We start from the raw sequence: 22232 nt of genomic DNA, 5'->3' as shown, positions 1-22232 counted from the left end.
TAAATTAATTTAGAAAAGTAAATTGTAGAAATATTTCACCTCCCTAAATCCAAGAAGGGATAAAGTTTTCTCCCCAAGTTTTCGTTCGTCGAACTTTTTGGAGGACAAACTTTTCCAAGGACAAAAAGTCGTGTCCGGACTTCCGCAGAAGCGCTTATCAAAGGCCGGCCCCGGAAGAAATACAGCGCAGCGGACAAAGAGAAGGAAAAAGAAGACATGTAATAAAATAAGGTGGGGAAGGAGGAGGGGAGACGGAGCGAGAGTCTCCCAGTTTGACCGGGATTCGTCATCTTGGTAGGATCGCATCATTAAATTTATCATCATCCGCCATTGATCACCATCCATCATCATCATCTTTGTGATTAGGTACCATTGATCAGCACCATCGATGGGGTCATCACGGATGCCTCATCATCACCATCAATGCGGCTGACCTTCTCCTCTTCTTCCTCTCCCTTGCCGTCAACCTTCCTGTGACTATTTCCATTTTTTCCTTCGCCGAGTCGTTAAAAGGATTGTTCTTTTGGTGCTTTATGGTCTGCGAAATTGCTACAAGGGAATTAAGAGATATAGAGAGATTGGCGTGGGAGAAGGAGGAGCAATAGAGGAAAAGGAGGACGTAGAGGGAGAAGATGGGTTCGTGCTGGTCTTCGGGGAAGGTGACGGGTTCGAGTAGCAACAGCGCGAATAACCATGCCAACGCGACCAACGTCAAGAACCAGCATAAGAAGCCGGCGACGACGACCGGGCCGGTAGAGGAGAGCACCGGCAACAGGAAGAACTACCAGCACCACAAGGACAAGGCGGCAGCTAGGAGGTCGCCGTCCCTCCTGCCCTGCGGCAAGCGGACGGATTTCGGGTATGAGAGGGATTTTGAGAAGCGCTACAGCCTTGGGAAGCTGTTGGGCCACGGGCAATTCGGCTACACTTTCGTTGCCACCGATAAATCCAACGGCGATCGCGTAGCTGTGAAGAGAATTGAGAAGAATAAGGCAAGTAAAGCTGGCGGTTCTCCATTTTTTTTTTCCCTTTTTCCTGTTGTTGGTCTCGTGAAGTTTGATTGCTAGAGGAGGATTGGGTCTCGATAAGTCGTTGATTTCCTGTGTCTCGTTGAATTGAAGCGCCTCAACGTTCTGGATCTCTGTCTTATTCCGTGGCTTTAAAGTGTAATGGTGTCTGTGGCGCCTGTGTTAATTACGTGGAGATCATTACTGGGTTGTCGTTAAAGTTTTGACACACGTAACTTTTTCTGGCTTTAGGAATAGTTAATGGAATTTATTCAATTCTGTCACCGCCCCATGTTACGTAATTCCCTCCCACAGTTCCTTTCGGAAACTTTATTGCAATTGAAAATGCTTTTTGTGGTAGGGGAGATGAATTTGTTTTTCTTCTTCCTTTCAGTATCTGACTGAAATTCATATGTTCTCATTGACTTGGTTAGCGCATTTCATTCGCTAGATACTCAAGCTCGGATGTCTAATCAAAACCCTATGGTTGTCTGGTTATAATTTCCATTTTCTGTAATAGAATAACCATTTACGGTCAAACCGGTGGATTTAAAACATGATTAGGCTTCAACGATGGAGCAAAATTCATTTTGTTTGCTGAGTTCAGGAAGAAATAATATACAGGGAATATCTGCGGAAGAAGCTTTGGGAATAGCGTGGTTTTGGAAATGCTTTTCCACTTTGTTCTCTGGCAGGTAGGCTGTCAAGAATCTAGCTATCAACCTTCGTGTTTAGGCACGTTTAGCAATCTGAAAAGTTAAAACCCTAGCTGATCCGATCTACCAAGACACATCTTAGGTTTCTGTTTCTTGCTAGAGCTTTTCTCTTTTTTGCTCCTGGTTGGTAAGTTTTTTCTAAAGTTGTTAGCTAACTTTATCCATTGTCCCAAGGTCTCTTTTTTCAAAAGGTTTCTCAGTTATATTATTTTCTAAAGTAGTCATTTTATTCCTTTTGCACACTCAATTTATTGACGGAACATCAATATGAAGCAACATAAAATTTTACATTGCGTGGATTGGTACCGTGGTTTGAAATGTGAAAGACTACTCCACAAATACCTGTTAAGGTGAACTCATTATATTTGATTTTCTTGTGAAAGTGGGTCATGGACTACATAAATGACGGTGAAAGATTAGTAGTCTTTTTGGAGACAGTTACTATGTTTTAAAGTTCACTGATTTGGCATTGAGGCAGTATACTCCTTTCATGTCATGTTCACTAAACAAATTAATTCTTCTCTTAAAGCCTCCTAGAATATTAGCCCTTTTACTTGGACTACTGTTGCTAATAATGACACTGGATCTTTTTGTCGGTTGCAGATGATTCTTCCCATTGCTGTTGAAGATGTCAAAAGAGAGGTCAAGATCCTAAAGGCTTTGAGTGGCCATGAAAATGTTGTTCAGTTCTATAATGCTTTTGAGGATGATTCTTACGTGTACATAGTGATGGAGTAAGTCTTATCTCAAAAATTTTCAAGGGGTTTCTTTGTCTTTAGAGTTTCTATAATATTGACTTGTGGTTTTGGCTTTCATGACTTTCTACATGATTTTAACTTAGCTCTATGCTGCTATAATTATGTTCTGACTGGTGTAGCATTATTATTTTTTAGTTTATCTGCCATAGTAAAAAGAAGAAAAATTAGTTACGTGTCTATACTTTTATCTGTGTTACATATTATGTGAAGAGTTGGCAGGTTAAAGAAGCTTGATTCTTTATTTCTGTTAATTTTATAATGCAACAAATTTAAATAGAGAAAAATTATCTGATTACTGCATATTTTTGTCTCAGGTTGTGCGAGGGTGGGGAGCTACTAGACAGAATCCTTGCCAAGTAAGACATTTCAAATCCTGTTGTTTCTATTGGTATATCTAATGTCTTGCATCTTCTTGTATTTTTCAATAAAGTATATAGTGACTTTTTTTGGGCCATAAAAAATTAAGAGAAAATGGGTTCTGCACTCATGAACACCTGTGTACTTGAAGATATCGAGATGTCATTATTTTCAAGTTTCAAAAAACTTTTTGCATTGTCATTTTCTCGTAGGCCACCTAGCATTTCACATCCTGTTGAGGCATCATTAAAACTAACTGCGCTGTGAAATATATCGTTATGTAAAATGTGCATTTCTGCATTTAAATATCCATGCAAATTATGATTAGTATTTTGTCTGCAACTATTTTTGGCAAACTTGTCAACATTTGTGAAAGTTCTGGAGCTCATGATACCACCATATGTCATGGTCGCAAGTGTCCCTTGAGAATCTACTGTGTTGTTGCTAGCATAATAAATTCTTTCACAGCTTAAGAATGCAAGTGTTTAACCATATTATGAGACTTTTAAGGAATAAACATTTCTGATATTTCTTATTATCATTTTTTGATTTTCAATGTTTGCCTACTTATTATCATTGCAAAAAAAAGTAAAAGACACAATTTTTCCTTTAAAATGAGGATATCCCTGTTTTTTCCTTGTGCTTTTGCAATTCTTTTATTGCTTTTACTTTCTGTGATTGCTCAAATTTCTTCAAGAGTGTATAGCTCAAAAACAATTATGTAGAATGTGCAGTGTGTAGATGTGCTGTCCATGATTGTCCACTACAAAATTGGATTGTAGCGTAGAGCACCCAAGTCTATCTCATGCTTGAATGGTATAACTTAGACCTAGCATGATCTGGGGGTCAGAAGTGAATCCCATAACTCTAACGATCCCACGCACAAAAGAATTCATGAAAAAGGCATGTGCCTAATTGGTTCTGGTTTGGAAAGAGGCCAGAAAGCAGTGGCGGAACCACTGAAGCCATTGTGGGTGATGTCATATCTTCAGCAACTTCTAGCCTCCAGAAACTATAAAAGTTTACTTTGGTTCTAGATGCAAATGTATCATTTGGCAACTATAACCGAACTGTTATTGTCATGCAGGAAGGATAGTCGTTACACTGAAAAAGATGCAGCAATAGTAGTCCGGCAGATGCTTAAAGTTGCTGCAGAGTGTCATCTGCATGGTGTAGTTCATCGGGACATGAAACCCGAGGTCTGAACAAAATGTTATTTTATTACATCTGTTAAGACTTCTGACAGACATTGATTCTGCTGTCTACTCGTGAAATCTGACCTTGTTTGCTTGTTTCCTTATCTCAGAATTTTCTTTTCAAGTCAAAAAAAGAGGATTCCCCTCTTAAGGCTACAGATTTTGGACTATCAGACTTCACTAAACCAGGTCAGTTAAGAGGCCAAGGCACTTTTCCTTTCTTTCCATTTTCTCCCTGCCTGCTTTTTATTTCTTCTCCTAGTATTTGATACTTTACATGTGATCAAGAAACCAAATTGAAATTTCAGGGAAGCGGTTTCAGGATATTGTTGGTAGTGCTTATTATGTTGCCCCCGAAGTGCTTAAGCGGAGGTCTGGGCCTGAATCTGATGTTTGGAGTATAGGTGTTATTACTTACATTCTACTTTGTGGAAGGCGTCCTTTCTGGGACAAGACCGAGGATGGAATATTTAGAGAGGTAAATACATTTAGTTCCTATCATGTTCCTTCTAAACTTACATTGGAATTTGGAAGGGTTTAGCAGCATTTGCATTTCAGTAAAAGGAAGGATCCAATTATTTAGATATGTAAGACACTATGGATGTGAAATTTCTTAAATACCTTCTTTATGATCAAAATGCAAAAGACCAAGCAAGAAAGGATTGGTATGTTCAGCTTTAGAATGGATGCAGATATTAGGATCTTATCTAGTGATGCTCGAGACCAAATGTGTACAGAACAATATGAGAATTTCTGAGACTTCTTTTGGTTTCTTCAGATTTATTTTAAAGTTTTTTTTTTCTTTTCTTTTTAAATATTATATGAATCAATACCGGAAGCATGTTTTACAGGCACCATTTTAACTTTCATTTAAGCTTTTTAGGGTGTGTTTGATAGCTTCAGATATTAGACCTGAGGCTGATCTAAAATCCCTTTTATGTGGGACCAGTGTAAACAAACACTGGATTTCACCACTATATGAAAAACAGAATTTGAGATCCTCAGTTTATAGCCAAAAATTCAGATTTGAGGCTGGATGGGAGGGTGTTTGACCTCAAATCCTCGGATTTGAGATTCCCAATGATCTCAAATCACCTCAGATCTCAGATCGGAGGTAAACAAATGCCTCCATAGAGTAACCATATTTTATGAACTAGCTGGTTTCTTGGAGTTGGTCCTGACTTTACCTTGACCATTATGATACAGATCTATTTTGGCTTCTAGTTCGAGAAAAGAGAATTGCAAATAACTCCTTGTATTCAAGTTTCTTCCCTGTTCGCATTGGGATTTTTGTATGAGATCCTGGAATTATGGTGTCATGCTAATGCATCTTCTAACAATAACTTTAGCACTCACTTAAACATTTTTTCACCTTTACCATGTCCATTTTTCAAGGTGGAAATGTTTTTAATATGGAATTGTCATCTACAAGAACAATTTTTTTGATAATGTTTACTAAAGAAGTCCTCAATATTTTGAGATTCTATTGGCAATAATACCGGGATGCATGAAAGAAATAAGAACCTCGTACTTTTCTGAGTATCATGACCCTTTAAAGTCCTTTGGATTGAATTCAGTTGTCAACATTGTTCTAATGTTTGCCAGCAAGAATATTTTTCTGAAACCTACATGAACCATGCTGTGGACCTGTAATCTTCAACAGTCACAGACTTATCCATTTTTTCCCTTTATATATCATGACAAAGCAAAAAGCTCTTTAAGTTTGAATAGTTGAAAAGCCTACCTTTCTTTATCACTCTGCATCTGTGGAGATAATTATTCTTTTCTTCCTAGCATTGTCCTGATCCCTAAATAGAATTTTGTGCCAATAAATAAAAACTTATCTATATATATTCTTTTGTTGTACTCGTAGTTGAAGTATCTATTGAAAGTAAAACTCCTGGTGTAATCCCAATAGGCTGGTGGTTTTCTCTTTTCCTATTCCTTTCCCATGCCTTTCTTCTTTTTACATCTGCATAAAAGACTTGTAATCTTCTTCAAACTTCAAAAGCCTAGATGATGCCTAAATTATAAAGGCCTGAGGAAACTTTTGTGCCACTCGGGGTTTACTTTTCCGTCTATGGAAATGAACCTTTTAATCAATTTCTGGACATTTTTGGTCCATATCTCCTGTCAGGGCAACAATCCAAAATAATTAAAATAATTCATCCTTTATTATTGATGTCTTGAATTTATGCATTCCTAACAACTTACAGCTTGATTCTGGTTTCTGGTTCATCTTTTTGTTCTGTTTTCATTTTAGTTGCATGTAGTTATGCCATAATTTCATTTTGTTCTGTTTTCCTTTTTAGTTTCATGTGCCTGGTTGTTTTTAACAAGAAAAGAAATGCAGGAAAAGTGGCATTTTTAAGCAGCAAGTATTCATTCAACATTCATGCACATAGTTACAGGAATATTGTGATGAATTTATTTTTCTTTTCTCATAATGTGATTATTTACCAATATTTTTTTTCCTTTTGACTCATGATAGCATTGCAATCTTATGAAAAAATGGGTGATATGCTAGCTAGGTCATACATGCTAGGAAGGGCACCACATTCATGTCGGCATGGCTGGACATGGGTGTAGGGCACAACCAAACTATGTCTTGCTTTTTCTGGCCTATTTTAATATTTATTGTGTCATAATTTATATTCTATGAATATAAAAATGAACATATATGTTTGTTTGCTTAAGATCTTATTGTTATATATATATATATATATATATATATATATATATATATATATATATATAAATTGAATGATGTCTCTAGCTATCCATAGTCATCCAGCTCACTCATGAGGGCTGTTCGATGCATCATGATGGACAGTTGAGAAAAAAATAACAAAAAAAAAGGTGATGGTCATTTTCATCATTTAATATCAGTTCACCTTTTTTTCTCCTTATTTTTCTCTCAACCGTCCATTATGATAGATTGGACGGCCTTCATGGGTGAGCTGAATGACTCTGGATAGCTAGAGTCACCATTTACTCTCTCTCTCTCTCTATATATATATATATATATATATATATATATATATATATATATATATAACACCCAAGTTTCTTTAAAAATACGCAATGCCAGTGTCCGCACCCATATGTGTATGTTCAGAACAGTGTTCAGTGCTTAATCATGAAAATATTGTTCTCTTGGGATTAATATATAGTTCAGTTGTCTTAACTGTGGACCCGTTATTGGTAGATCACTGAAAGCCCAGGATACATGCTGAAGGCCCTTTTTACTCTCCAAGAACCACTATTACCAGGAAGCACGAACGCATAGTCCTGTATCTTTTGCCAGTCTCCATGTTCCTGTTGTTAACCTTTCCTTCTTTTAGTTATGCTTAATTCTGGTTTATAATTTTCATTGACTGTATGGATAAAAGTGATGCATTTAGCTGACTCATTTCTGTTAATTTGCCTGATACCCATTGAATTATCATGTAATTATTGGCAGGTCATGAAAAATAAACCTGATTTTCGTCGAAAGCCATGGCCAAGCATCAGCAGTGCTGCTAAAGATTTTGTTAAGAAGTTACTAGTGAAGGATCCCCATGTGAGACTAACTGCTTCACAAGCCCTGTGTATGTATCCACTTTGCTTTTACTATGTGAAGATTTTTGAGACAGTCTAGTCCATTCTTATCAACAACAAAATGATCTAGAGATTTTTATGTTCATTTATCATTAATATTGTCATATAATTACATTTTACCATCCCTTTCCATTTGTCTCCATTCTTAGTGCAGCCGGGACTACTACAAATGTCTATTCTTTTTCTGTAGTAGTGAATCATCCCTACCTGTTCTCCCTTCTTTGGTCACTATCACCATCTCCATTGTTTGTTTTCCCTTCTGATAACAATTTTACGTCCACCATCACTGTTGGCCAACTCATATCCTGTCTCCCTCTGTCAGCCTGCCATTTCTATCACTGTTCTCTGCCTCCATTGAAACATGCCTCATGATAATGCTTTCCCCTCACTGTCACCACAAGTTGTGCTTCTTCTCTTCACAGTTTTGTTGAATGAATGATGACCGCAATCCATGATTAAAAAGCATGTACCTTTATATAAAATTAGTGGGTTGCAGGAAATAACCTATGGTGGTTGTGGGAAATAAATATTAACACAAGGTGAAGATAGCAGGTAGAGTATACTTTTCAAAACAATGAAGAGGAATTGTTTCCATTTTTCACATGTTTGAAAATCATGGTACCTTTTCCTTTGCCAAATGATTGAATCAATTACGTTGGATGGCTTACCACCTGTAACATAGAAAGTATTTTTTTACGGTTAGTGCCATCCAATTTTCCGTTTGTCAGGCTATTAGACATTCAATCAAACGGCTGAATGTGAACTCCATGAGTGCATCATTTTTATTTTTCTTACTTCCACACTTTATTATGTCTATGAGAGAGAGAGAGGGAGATTGCAAGCAAGCTCAAGACTTTCATTTGCTTCTCTTTTGACCAAGTCATGTGACCAATTGGATTTATATTTGGATAGACAAGGGCATGCTTGATTGCGTAGTTCTCTCTAGGTTTACTTTCACTAGAATTTGCTTACACAAAAGATGGCAAAGAAAATTGGGACCTCTTCTCTACCAACTTTGTTCACCAATTTCAAGAAAGTCCACTTCCTCATTGCCTTTGATACGATGCAAAGGTCACAAACATGTAATGAAGATTGAATGTCAGACAAGGTTTGAATCATTCATGTCCTTATGGATCACACTAAAATAGCAGTTGAGAAACGAGGAAATCAGTTGCACCTGAAAACCAGCAGATCTGGTGATTTGGGATATAAACAATTAGTAGGGCTCCGTATGAAACTACAGTAGACCCATATGTTTTTATTGAAACAACATGCTGAGAAAAGCTTTACAATGGAAAGAATGATGACATCGTGAGTGCTCTGGTGCACAAACTCAAAGGACTGCTTAAGCATTTTGCTTAAATTTGTTCACATTTTGTTACATTAGAGCAAGCATCCATTAAGTAATCCATTAAATGTAGAACATATGTCAAAAAGTAGCTTGTGCAATTTAATTTGGAGAGAAATTATATATGTTTGAGTGCTATGTGATATGTTCTTCCCACTTTTATTTACCTGCTTAAATTGTTATCAGATTTTGTCTATTCTCTCTCTCTCTTTTTTTTTGACAGCGTATTCCATTCTGTTAACAACTTAACATATTTATTATTTTGCACCTCTTTCCTGTTTTAGCACACCCATGGGTGAGAGAAGGTGGGGAAGCATCAGAAATTCCTTTAGATATTCTGGTTCTATCCAATATGCACCAATTTGTGAAATACAGCCGGTTGAAGCAGTTTGCGTTGAGGGTACTGAAATTTTCTAGTCATTGGTATCCATAGTTGACAACATGTAATATTTAAAATGGGCCAAGATAATCTGAGTTCCCTTGGTATCGTCTTTATCTGCAGGCACTGGCAACCACTCTTGATGAAAATGAACTTTCTGACCTTAAAGACCAGTTTGATGCAATTGATGTGGATAAAAATGGAGTAATCAGTCTTGAGGAAATGAGACATGTACGGTGTGCTGACTATATGTTTTGCTTTTTTTCCACCAGGGCCTACAGATTGTGCAAACTATAATTTTGCATGATCAAGAGCTTCTGTTTAATCTGCACTTATTATCTGTTTTTAATGTTCTTTTCAAATTGAATTTATATTGACTGCTGAAAGGTTATTTTGTTGGACTTATTATTTTGGGAATCATTTGGCATATTGCAGGCCCTTGCAAAGGATCTTCGCTGGAAACTGAAGGAATCACGTGTTGTGGAAATTGTTCAAGCTGTAAGTTAGATATCCTGCTGCTTTGAACTGTTTTCTATCTGTACTCTTATTGCAAGCATTTAAGATCTAAATTTCGTTGCTTTGTTCACCAAAGAAATTTTCAATAGTTCCATGCTCCAAATATTGTCTACCTCTTATTTGATTTGACAGCTTATTTGTGTATTTCTATTCAATTCCCTATGTTACTATCAGATTGACAGCAACACTGATGGGCTAGTTGACTTTATGGAGTTTGTTGCGGCAACCTTGCATCCACACCAGTTGCAAGAACATGATTCCACGAAGTGGGAGCAGCGTTCTCAGGCTGCCTTTAGTAAATTTGATGTAGATGGAGATGGATTCATTACACCTGAAGAATTAAGAATGGTATAAAAGCTACACCATGCTAGATTTTCTTTTAATCTGTTAGAACTAGAGCTGGAACCTTAAAGTCATGCTGCTTGTTATTTTTCTGCTATTCAGCATACAGGACTGAAGGGGTCTATTGACCCTCTCCTCGAAGAGGCTGACATTGACAAGGATGGGAAGATTAGTTTTTCAGAATTCCGCAGGCTCTTGAGAACTGCAAGCATGAGTAATCTGCCCAGCCCATCTGGCCATCGGAACTCCCGCAGACCAGAATATGCAGAGAAGCATATGAGAGATGCAAGCTGATTTTTCCATATGAACCGCAGATGATTCACAGATTTCTTGCTTGATCATGGTTCCAATGGGGCAACTTGCGTCTAAAACATGCTCCTCCAATGGCTCTTGATGAAGCTGTTTCTTGTTTTCTATGGCTAAAGTTTATCTGTCCATGAAATCACATGCCATGAAAGCCTTCACCAGCATTTGTTAGGATCGGCGTTGATGTGGGGTTTGATGTAAAGATTGGTACAGCAATACAAGTGTGGATTACCCAAACTAGGTTCCAGTTTCCACCTCTGTTATACGTGTAGCTTTTGTCATTTTGTATTTGAACCATTGATTTGTAAAGTGTGGGGATAAAGGGACTTTCTCTAGTGTCAGGTTGATACAGGAGAAATGGTTTCTCAATACAAAAAATTCTAATTCCTTCTCTCATAGAATGCATAGAAATATGTGCTGATTTTGTACTGCAGAAATTGTAAGACAAACTTTTTTATGAAATTGCAGCAGCCATAGCAGAAGCCATTATGCGAACCCCACATTTATTACGACATTTGCATTAGAATACTTGATACCAGAAGAGCGTCTTTGTCCTTCCCTTGGAATTTTCCCCACTTGTCCTACAAATAAATACTACATGGTTCATCAACGAGGGTGAGGTACACCAACATAGCTTTGCTTGGTTGCACTGACCACAACAATGGAAAAGAAAACAAATTCCTACAAAAATTCGAAAAGGTTTGTGAATGAACTGTCTTACCAGGAGGAAAATCATGCTTAACGAGGCATGCAGCAAAATCTGATGCTCATTATTAAAAAACATCTTCAAGTTTGCTGCTCTTTGCCTACTACTTTTGACTTGTGTAACCTGCAGGAACCTTTTGTAGTCCTCCTCTCTTTGAAGGCCACCTACTTTGAATGCTTTATATTTAAGGAGGAAATTAACTTAGGGGCCTAGTGGCCATCTAAGTCAAGTTCCTCTTGTGCCCATGCAGATTTATGACCAAATGACTCTTAAAGAATAGACCTAAGAAATTGAAAATCAAGGATTGCTTTCAAGTTACTAGTACTTCTTTTATGTCTAGACTTTTTGTCTTTGGGCTAGATTTCACTTCCAAAGTGCTTTGTTTCATTGATTTATGTTGTAAAACCTAAAATACTCTTTAAAGGCTCGCAAAGCTGAAAAAGAAGCTTACGATGGCATATAAGTGAATACCAAATGTTTGTGAAGTCTTAAATAGGGTCACAAGCACCAAATATTTGTTGCTTTTAAGTATGGAATTGCTTGATCAGTATATGTAAGTTATACTATGTCTAGGGTGATACTTGAGAAGCTTCCAGTTTATGCATTCTTTTCTAGCATACACAATGCATGAACTACAGTTTTAAAGAACGTAATTAGAAGACTTAGGTTTATGATGCTTTTCTAGCTCACGCTATGCTGGAAGTAAAATTAAAAAAGAAAAAACATAGGATAATTAGTTTGACTCTACATGCTTTTCACTAGGAATTCCATTGCTATTGTGGAGGCCATAATTTACACCTTTATAGTTTATAGCCCTTTTTTCTGGAAACGTTGGATAGGAAAAGGACAAAATATGCAAACCAAAGATGATTTTTCATCAAGTAGTAATGTTAAAATGCTTGATGATGAGAGGTGGTTTTTTGAACGGTTCCTTCCAGATGCCCTTAATGGTGAAAACGCTTTTAGGAGAACTTGGGAGATGAAATTCTTTTCAGGTGCTACAGTGAAGCGTAAAAAGATGAAGGATAAAGGTTGGAAGAGAAAAATGAAGGCAAGATATAAGAAAGATGGAAGAAATGGGAGAAAATAGCAGCGGAAACGCCAAAGGAGAGATCAGGGAGTGGAGCCCGTTTCAAAATTTTAGTAGGGTTGAAATATACTTTTAAAAATTTTTATATAGGCTAGATGAAAATTTTCAAAAAATACACGTAATTTTTTTTTTAAAAAAGGCGCGAGCGTTGTAGGGGGCATGGCCCCTGCTGCCCACCGGCTCCGCCGCTGGAGAGAGAAATTTGCACGAAGGAAAGCACCAGATAAAGATTCCTTGCCTCTCAAATGAAACAGGTATGAACAACAAAAATATGATTCGTGTCTAAAGCCTTTAGATGCGAAAGTATTTGTATAAAAGGCTTTCATACACAAAATCATTACAAGAAGACTGAATCCTATTGTAGTTGCAGTATTCCATGTATGATAGGATTTATGAACGGTCTTGTATCAAAGATCTTGAGGAATGTCGAAGATCTTATATGGTAGAGTCCCCTGGTACCAGGGTGTTCTAATTTATAGTCATTCCTTATTGGGATCTGTAAAATTTATCTATCTGACAAGATTCAATGCAGAACTCCCGTCGGTAGTTGGAGTCAATACGAATGAGAAACTTTGTGCATGTAATACTCGGATTTGTTAATTTTGCATAGACGGTATTAATTTGTGAAACAATGTTGCATATTAATTCTCCTTCAGAGCTAGATGCAGGGCTTTGCATCTAAGGTGGATATAGGCACAGGAAAGCAAAAACTCACTTTCTTGTTTATGATTCAAGGGAGAACTTCCTCAAATAGCCTTTTCGGAATGAGCTGGAAATAAAGCTCTGGATTGAAGCATGGGTGGAGACAGGCGCGGGTACTGTGTGGGCAATTGCCCATACTGACCAACAAAAAATGCTTATTCTCATATTAATACATCAGGGTAATTTTTCTTGTTTACATATTGGAGCCTCTTAAAAATTTAAAATTTTATAACTAGCGTCCCTTTGCTAGAATTCTTGCTCCCGCACCTAGATTGAAGAATATAAATCACTGAAGATTTTCAAAAGTATAGATTTGGAACTTCAGAAAGCCCATTGAAATTTCTTGGCGTGTCCACAACCACAATTGTTTCTCCCCATCGCTTTGGGGGCACTTACAGAGTTTACCAATCGTTACGTTTCTTTCTCGTGTTTGCTGCATATTATGAGGCCCGGAAGAGAAGGCCCGGAAGAGAGGTCGGAAACTCCAGTCAAACAAGACCTAAAGCGCTAACTTAGGTAATTCGCATCACATTCAACAAAGGATGAAAGGAACAGATAGGTAAGGGATGTCCAATCGGATGGATAAATTATTGATTACCTCAACAAATAACTTTTTTCTATTTTGAAAATAAAAATAGTTCGAATCATGGGGTTCCAATGCACGAGGTCTTGTTCCAGCCAAGAGGGAAGAATTTTGTGCCGTTTTTAAGGAGAGAAGATACGTTTTCTTAATGTAAATTTTCTCCCGGTATCAATATGAGGGACCTACGTGGTGCAAGTTCGAAGGTTGCTTGGCTTGTAAAGATGTCCATTCATGACGCCATTACGTTCAGCTCATTTGCATAATTTCATGCTCAAAGGAAAATAGCCTGAAAAAGGGTACCTCTTTTTAGTTCCATGTCTCCTGAATATACGAATAAAAGAAATCACATTTCAACTTCCATCTGTCTCCAATTTCCACCTCATAAAACCATTTAACAAGATAAATGAGAGCTATCGTGCTTTCCTACGTGAAGGCCAGGATATTGCTTCCGTACAATATGGATTTTTTTTTTCCTCGGCACCCCTTGCCTATTCATATATGTAATATCATGTAGATCATATGTCATGCAGAGTTCAGTAGCACAAGAAATCTTTATCTAAGTTTTACAAATGCGCTTCAAAATAAACGTGTGTAAGGAACGAGTCAACCAATTGGTGTAGGGTGCATGACAAACCGAGTAGATCTAGTTTACCAGTTCCTTCCACTGGTCTCAATTTACAGCTCATTTCATGGTTTCCTACAATAGCAAATGAAAATTTAGGCAAAAGAAAAACAAAGGACTCCAAAAGAGAGGGAAGCCAGCTCTAGAATTCAAGCTACAAACAATAGCTGCAGTCTTCTCAAGAGGGCAAAGTTTAAGTTGACATGGTTACTTCAGAAGAAAGAGAAAGCAACTACAAGCTTCTGCTTTGCTGATATTGCCATCTAAAGCAACCTAATCCGCATAATTTGGTATCCGACAATGGAGGCTGGAAGTAGAAAATGATCCTTGTGAAAACGCAGAAAAAGAGAGAGTGAAGCTCCTCATAATTCATCCTGCCAACCAGACAAGGAGATGAAGTTAGAGTAGAAAGAAAAAGTTAAGCATACACTAGGATGACCTTGATACTAGACAAGCAGGGCAGACTGATATTCCACTTTTCGTGATTGTCAAGACTACGTAAGTGCCAAGAATGGCAGTTTTACATGAATTGTAGCGACCCACCAAGTTTGGAGGGAATGTTAATATTGCAATTTTGGTGCTAATACATACACTGGTGATTCTTGCAATTGAGCTTAACAAAAAAGGGCCATGCACAATTGACCAATGAAACAGACAAACTTGGCATTTTAATCGGCAAAGTTGTACTCACATGATAATCATCATCCATGTAGCGATCCCTCTGTCCATCAAAATAGTTAAGTCAGTACAAAGTATGAGACATAGAAAGAGAGAGATTGGTTGGTTGGTTGATAGAGTTGGATACCCTTCTGTATTTGTCTCTGTATCTGTCCTTGTAGTCCCTGCGATAGTCCCGTCCCCTCTCTCTTCTTCTCTTCTCTCCTTCTTCCCTTGCTCGTTGAGCTTCCTGCATGAAGCAGCAAACCTTCAGAACCAAAAACTCATCTCCATCACAGTACCAAAAAAGAGGTACTCGAAATCAAGTGGTTCAATTGAATTTGGAGTATGTCTAGGACAGTAGAAGCGTATTGTAGGGTGGTCTATCCAGTAATCCAGAATTTACCATGTAGAATGACTGAACAGAATCTGTTTTCAACTCAAGCCCATAGACTCATGTTAATAACATACATTTAAATGATAATAACGTACTTTTAAAATGAAAGCCAGAAAAACTCATTTATTCCACAGAGTAGTAATTGGAATTGGCTGGGCTATAGATCCTACCTCCTCTTCTCGAGCAAGTCTGACCTTCTCTGCTTCTTCGAAAGCTTCTTTCTCAGCCTGTAGAAGAAAACAAGGCCAACTTCATAAATCTGACATAATCTAACAATAGCAAAAGAGGACAGAAGACAGCACACACCTCCTTGTTCTTTGCCCATGTTTCTTCTACGACTTGCCGTGCATATTCTGGATCGTCACAGATCAGGATGTTGTCAAATACAGAACCAGCCTTCACCTGCATTTCAACCATAAGCAAACCATTTTTACCAACAGACTGACAAATCTAATCTGCACAAACCCCTTAAATATGCAATACACAGAATGAAATCCATACACAACATTGAGGGACTAGCCCAAAGCACCATTTTTCCATGATTCCACATCATAACATGTTACAAACAAAAAGGGAACCAAAAGTAGAGATTGCAAAACTCATGGTCTCTAGGGTACAACAAAAGCATCCTGGATTTAGCTAACTTTTTGTATTTTTCAGATAAAAGATTGGCTTGAGGTGTACAGCAAACATCTAAACAATTAATTAATTAAATTTCAAATCAATAGATCATCAACTCAAGTCCCATTAAAATACTTATATGAAATGTTTGTCAATATTTTTGTAAGAACAAAAGTAAAAGACTCATAGCTTTATAACTTAAAAATGACACATCATTTCTACTAAGAAAATTCCAATCCAGGTCTGCAGACATGTCATAGGAATCCCACCGTACTGCTACCTAAGAAATTTCCATGACTTGCCAAGCTAGGCAATTTGCAGAAGTCCCCAAGATGTCAAAATTATGTATGAAACAGAGTACAACCATTGAATCCATAAAAAAGAAAACGATGGCAAAAAATTTAGCACTGACTGGAAGCATTAAATAAAGATAATCAGTCAAGAAAATGGATACCATAAATGCATCTTTTTATACAGCAGCATTACAATATAGAGAAATTCCATCACATCACAGAGGGAATGAATATTTGTAAGTTTACTATTATTGAAGGAAGTGGAAATGAGTAACTTTTTCTAGTTTCTTCTCTAACCTACGAGATTTTATATAGTCAGTAATCTTCTAGTCAAATTATGTAACTAGATTGCACCATGCCAACAAATCTTAATTAGGTCGATTTTTTATTGGACTGGCAAGAACTGAACTGACATAAGATCATCATGAATCCATAAATTACAGAATATCACCATGACAAATTAACAAAAAATGTAAATGGCAAAGCACGTTATGCAGGACACTATGCTAATGACTTCATAATAATGAAGATTATGTTCTCTTAGATAAATATTTTGGATTCAAGTACTTCATAATCGGAAGCTCCAAACAATCTTCCTTCTCAGGATTTCTACAAGTCATTGAATTCTGAAACATGGGGCAGGGAGCTCACCTGCCAAACTTCAATTCCAACATATTTCACTGGCTTCATGACATAAAGATCTGGATCATCTTCAAACTCTACAAAGCAATACACAAAGAGAAACACAAGAGGGCTGATGAGAACATATCAACTCGTGGCTAGAGCTCCAAATCTACAATTGGTAGAGAAATCTAATTTCCAGACTGTCTATTTTCGACATTTCACTTTCAACAGCAAGCATACCTGGATTATCAATCCAAGGAGTTCTCCATTTCCCTTTATAATTGGGATTCTTGACCTTCTGAAATGCATTAAAAGAGATGATGAGAGACGCCAGAAATTCCAGTTTTTCCTGAATAGTTAAATATTCCAATGTACACACCTTGGGCTTCCAGGGTCCCTTGTAGGCAGGATTTGGTACCATTGGTGGTTTCCATATGCCATCCTCATCTTCATCCCAATGATCAGGCTAAATAAAAGCAAGGACTCGTCTTAATGTGACTAGACAACAAGTCTTTATGTGTTAAAAGTCTGACAGTAACTGACGTACCTTTTTAGCTTTGGGATCAGGAATCTTAGCCGGAATTGAATCATAACCCTACAGAGTAGGTCAAATTTTGTATATCAGTTGGCAGTAAGAGGAGAAAAACTAGCTTAAACATGGTACGGTATACCAAGTTGATACCTCTGGTTTAACAGCATCAGGGTCATCAATGTATTCTCGATCATCCCAGTCCTTGGGCTGTTCGCAAGAAAAGTTGCGGTGAGACTTCCACAATGAGGTCAACTTCCATGACATCATGGCAGGAAAAATAAGAGCTCAACGACCATACCTTCTTTGCATGCACATCCTTAATTTTTAGTGGTGGGAGAATATCCCAGTCAGTGTACATATTTCCAGATTCTCTTTCTCGGTTGTCAATCAAGATGCTATACGATGCATCAGGGCGAAGAATAAATGTATATACATGTGTTAGCTTATCAGTCTCGCACTCTAAATCTTTCTTGAGAGGATAATTCTGCCCCTGGTATGAAACAATCGCATGGAGCTTCTTCGTCTGTGTACCACAGATATCAGGACCAAACATCAAGCTGGGGGAAGGAAAACATGAATCATGTTTAGCCAATTAACCATTAATATGGTTAGAAAGAGAAACTCAATGGAGAGGAACTCAAGTGATCCTTTATAGACAACTATAAAACAATGTTTTGAAGAATCAGTTGCCTATGTTCAACAAGTCTGTTTTTCGCTGTCTGTAAGGCATATCTGTCCCATTTCCTTCAATATTATCTTATACTTTTTAATTGATTAATTTGACACAATACCCAGGAAACACCATAAGCACTCCATATTTTAGTGCAATTTTGCCATCCACATAACGAAATCACATCCTTTCTTTTCCCCTTTCGTTTCAAGCTTTCGATATTTTGTTTGTCTATTTGGCTGGTGAAAGCTGCAATAAAAAATCATCCTGTTCTACATTTGGAAAGTAAAACCTTTTTCTGATACGTTAAGTCACAATTCAACAGATGCTTCATCCTGTTGTCCCCTATATTAGGTTTCTCCAACTTCTAAGTTCTAAGGCATCCTATTTGTTGAAGAATGAAAACCTCTTGGCAACACCAACCAGTGATTTGGAACCTGCAATTTCTAATGAGATGACATGTTTGGAGACCCCAATTCAACCAGGTATGCAAAGGCCATTTTTCTAATGATGCCATTGCCAGCATTGGGACATAAAAAAACTTGGGGTGCAAAAAGGAAAATCACTGGCAGCCAATTCCCAATCTGACAATGCTTTTTTATGATGATTAATTCCTGATACACATTCTGGAGACAGAGAGTGGGCATGATGTGACAGTTCTGGACAAAATGATGATGTCTTTGTTTGCAATTTTATTCATTAAATGACAATGGTTACAGATGTACAGTAGACAAGTAGCCAAAATTTTAATAGAATTCACAGATAAGTTGTAACATACAAAATGATAATCTTGGGATTACAGCAAATTAACATGATAATCCAAGAAAGAGTTGAAACCTGTAAGGAGTATCACCACCAAATTTCTTCTGATTGACATAACCAGAAAGAAGCTTAATGTAACCACCACCACATTCAATATCCTGCTCAAATTTTATTGAGTACTGTACCACAAGAGTTCTGTCCTTGTTACTGAATTCTGGAATTTTTGCAGATATAGCATAATGCTTTGCATCAGGGTATGTTTGAATACCTGAAAGAAGTTGAAAAAAATGAAAATCAGTATGAGCCAGCTGAAAACTACTCAATAAGGAATCATTCAGTGCCAGCAACCAAGACAACAAAGTTTCTAAAATAGAGGGTAGTGCAAATACATACTAATGAATTTATGTGCACACAGAAGTAGGTAAGATCCATCCATTCTTTTGGACTTTGTTTGGGGTGAAAGAAATTAGAGATGGAGGAAGACATGTAAACTGAGGATTTATGGTGGCGACTAATTTTGTGAAGGTGACTTTCACTTGTTCTTGCACAAATTCTATGCATCATGTATTTACAAGAAATGCTTTTCCATCACACAAAGCAACCTGTAACACAATGCCAGTCAATTTATCTGGCCTACACATTTCATTTTACGCTTATACATCTTAAAATAATCAAATTACATGCATATTGATCGTTGCCTTAATGTTAGCCTGCATTCTAAAATCAGATAACAACACCAACCACAAGAATCTATCTTTAAAACTAACAAAAGCACAGGTGCCACTCTGCAAGGGAAAAAGGAAAAGTCAGAATACCTAAACTTTTTCCTTTATTGGGCAGCTAAAGACATAGCACATTTTGAATTCAATATCATAGTTTACATGATTAAACTACAGTTATTTAGCATTCTGGTGTGCATGATCGGTTGTACCTGGAAGACTAAAATCAACATCTGCTAACCGTGAGAAGATTTGATTTTGTTGTGCATTATTTCTATTCATGTACATGTATATGTATGAGTGAAGATGTATCTAAGAATAAAAAGCAATTATTTGGAGAACATTCACATATTAGAAAATTAGCAAAACATATTTGTCAAATTATCCTGCACCATTACAGAGAACAGAATACCTTTATCATCAGGATCACCAGCCCATTTTCCAGCAGAATGCCTGAAAGACCCAGCCTTTCCTTCACTCTTCTTCCAGTCAGATTTAACCCACCGTTCCTCCCATCCATCTTCAATATGCAGATCATGTATAACAATCAATCTCAGACCATAATGAAGTGAATAGCTAACAGAACCAGACCAGCTGACAAACTTGTATATCACAAAAATGCCATCTAACAAAATATGAAAGTAGTGGAAGATGACAGGAAAGACAAAATACAACAATAAAGAATCAAGGAATGTTACAACTTCCATCCATACTTGATAATGGCGTGATTCACATGACAGAGTTATATTTGTAATTATCAGATAGATGGATTGTGAAATTTATCTAGATTGAGCTGACAATGGCCATCATGACTCATGTCATTCGCAAAATCATTTTATTCGCAGATAAACTTCTTAATCAAACTGATATCAACACAGAGTATATGAAGAACGATTTTCCTGGTTAGGGTAACATGCATATGTCCAATTAGGAATTGACTTGAACGTCACTCCAAAAAATGCCTGCAAAAATTTTATAAACCATCAGGAAGCGGATGGCTTGCTATTTTTACTGCAAGCCAATTCCTACTTCGTTACTGTCTTTGAGATCAAGCAAATCTGCGTGTGAGGTTTCAAAGACCATACAAGTTGCCGGCCTAGATATCTTGTGGAATGAGGATTTTATATCTCAGAAAGATTTGTAATCTTACATAACTGATTTATAAGTTGCCATTGAGAGAAAGAATATTGATTGGGAGTCCGCATCAGTCTGGAATCTTATGGTGGCCCATACGAGATTAGATTATAACTAACGTGCTTATCCCACTGCATAAAACGACCATATAGCCTGGCTGTTAATATAATAATATGTCTCCAAATGGAGGAATAGGATAACATATAGTCTGAGATAGAACGCAGTCATTTGAAAATAAATCACTATTGTAGGACCCAGGAAGACGCTCCTAATGAAATCAGCATTTTTATGCCAAGAATGCACATAAATGAAATGGACGAGTAGCATTCGCAGACACAACCTATCAAAAGGGAATTTTTTCTCCAAAACTACACCTACCATTCACTGGGCCAAAGAAAAATAATACTTGACGCCTCATTGTGCCAAGGAAAAATTAAAACCATCCCCAGACCTGAGCTTAAGTAAGAGCTCATACCGAAACTGTCACTTCGATCAATGCAAATCATGGTAATTGCAGTAGGACGGGTACTGGAAATAAGCACGAAACAAGACTGTATCATCGTTCAACTAATGAGCAGGAGAAGACGAAACACCCAAAGGTTCCAGCTGAAACCGGCGCCAAAAGAACAGAAAGAGAATTCTCGGTATCCAACAAATTGATGCACAAAAAGAAACCTTCTCCTAGTGCGTCTACTGGTTCTCGTTCTCGTTCAATCGCCAAAAAAAAAAAACACGGAAGAAAAATCAAGCTCGGAAGCTGATAGGATCGAAGCACTGAAGCATTTCAGCTCAGGTGCAGTAAACTTAGAAAAGAAACCTATTCAGAGCAAAATCTTCTCACGAGAGCTAAAAATGAGGGGACCAGTAGACGTTTAGAGGCGAGAAAGATCGACGAAGTTAACGTGATCGCAGGGAAGCGGAGAAAGAAGTGAAACGACAGAGGCCAAAAGAGAGGCAGAAAGAAAGAGCGACGAGCAAGGAGTCTCACCGTCGAACCTCTCCTCGAAGATGATCTCGGACGAGGAGGGAGCGGGCAAGAGGAGGAGAATCGCGAAAGCTAGGAGGAGCATGGAGGCCTTCCAAATTCCGGCCGGCTTCGCCATTTTCAGTAGGCCTGCGAGCAGGCGGACAGGGATGCAGTGATCCTTGGCATCGCTTTATAGAAAATAAATGGACCATAATTTTCTGGGTCACGAAACTCCTAACAGAAATGCCATGACTCCATGGCCTTTTATGGCAGCGCGCCTCCTCTCCCTTCCCCAGCATGAAGGGTATACAAGATATCTTCCTCACAAGCGAGGGTAATATTCAGTACTCCTGAGGAGACTGGAGGATGACTTTGACATGATAGTAAATTACGAAAACACCCTTTCATGTCACAAAATCCAAATACCAACCACTCCGGCCGTCGCGCTTTAGGACAGTGATGTTTTGACCGAAATACCCTTTCTCTTTTTTGCCCTTTCGCGTTTGAAATACGCCGTTGAAAAGGTTTCAAAGACAATAGGGTCGGTCTGGGGTCGACCGTCGACGCACGTAGCCGGTATCTATTTTTAGCGTCAGGAACATCAATGTTTATTTATTAGGAGGCATTA

General features: G+C 37.7%; 2 protein-coding genes across 3 annotated transcripts; one reads left to right on the top strand and one right to left on the bottom strand.

Annotated features, from left to right (window-relative positions):
- Nucleotides 1–201: 201 nt before the first annotated feature.
- Nucleotides 202–11020, top strand: LOC116247730 (calcium-dependent protein kinase 28-like). 2 transcript variants are annotated; one of them, XM_031620007.2, is made up of 13 exons: nt 202–294; nt 367–992; nt 2327–2457; nt 2796–2837; nt 3926–4037; nt 4145–4223; nt 4343–4512; nt 7498–7624; nt 9267–9382; nt 9485–9592; nt 9797–9859; nt 10052–10225; nt 10322–11020. In XM_031620007.2, exons 2-13 carry the CDS (start codon nt 633–635, stop codon nt 10511–10513), a joined length of 1674 nt encoding a protein of 557 aa, XP_031475867.1. In that variant the 5' UTR covers nt 202–294; nt 367–632; the 3' UTR covers nt 10514–11020. The 2 variants fall into 2 exon arrangements, with proteins under 2 accessions (XP_031475867.1, XP_031475866.1); XM_031620006.2 differs by having other exon boundaries at nt 215–992.
- A 3224-nt stretch (nt 11021–14244) lies between these two features.
- LOC116249046 (calreticulin-3) lies at nt 14245–21782 on the bottom strand. Its single transcript, XM_031622158.2, has 14 exons — nt 21626–21782; nt 19916–20023; nt 18860–19052; nt 17651–17909; nt 17503–17559; nt 17368–17415; nt 17200–17286; nt 17061–17118; nt 16848–16915; nt 15589–15684; nt 15453–15509; nt 15034–15135; nt 14920–14949; nt 14245–14602 (listed from the first exon to the last, which is right to left on the bottom strand). The coding sequence occupies exons 1-14, from the start codon at nt 21738–21740 to the stop codon at nt 14591–14593; spliced, it is 1290 nt and encodes a 429-aa protein (XP_031478018.1). The 5' UTR covers nt 21741–21782; the 3' UTR covers nt 14245–14590.
- Nucleotides 21783–22232: the final 450 nt, after the last annotated feature.

Source organism: Nymphaea colorata, chromosome 2, assembly GCF_008831285.2.
Source record: "Nymphaea colorata isolate Beijing-Zhang1983 chromosome 2, ASM883128v2, whole genome shotgun sequence".
NCBI lineage: Eukaryota > Viridiplantae > Streptophyta > Magnoliopsida > Nymphaeales > Nymphaeaceae > Nymphaea > Nymphaea colorata.
This window is presented reverse-complemented; position numbering and strand designations above follow the sequence as displayed.

What these genes read in the sequence shown, in the direction of transcription:
- LOC116249046 (XM_031622158.2), bottom strand. Translation starts at nt 21,740, where the DNA reads ATGGCGAAGCCGGCCGGAATTTGGAAGGCCTCCATGCTCCTCCTAGCT. An exon ending in CTGATGCTGTTAAACCAGAG is followed by an intron (nt 17,416 to 17,502) that starts GTATCAACTTGG and finishes CCTACTCTGTAG; the next exon opens with GGTTATGATTCAATTCCGGC. An exon ending in TCCTTGGATTGATAATCCAG is followed by an intron (nt 16,916 to 17,060) that starts GTATGCTTGCTG and finishes ATTGCTTTGTAG; the next exon opens with AGTTTGAAGATGATCCAGAT.
- LOC116247730 (XM_031620007.2), top strand. Translation starts at nt 633, where the DNA reads ATGGGTTCGTGCTGGTCTTCGGGGAAGGTGACGGGTTCGAGTAGCAAC. An exon ending in TACGTGTACATAGTGATGGA is followed by an intron (nt 2,458 to 2,795) that starts GTAAGTCTTATC and finishes TTTTTGTCTCAG; the next exon opens with GTTGTGCGAGGGTGGGGAGC. An exon ending in CTAGACAGAATCCTTGCCAA is followed by an intron (nt 2,838 to 3,925) that starts GTAAGACATTTC and finishes ATTGTCATGCAG; the next exon opens with GAAGGATAGTCGTTACACTG.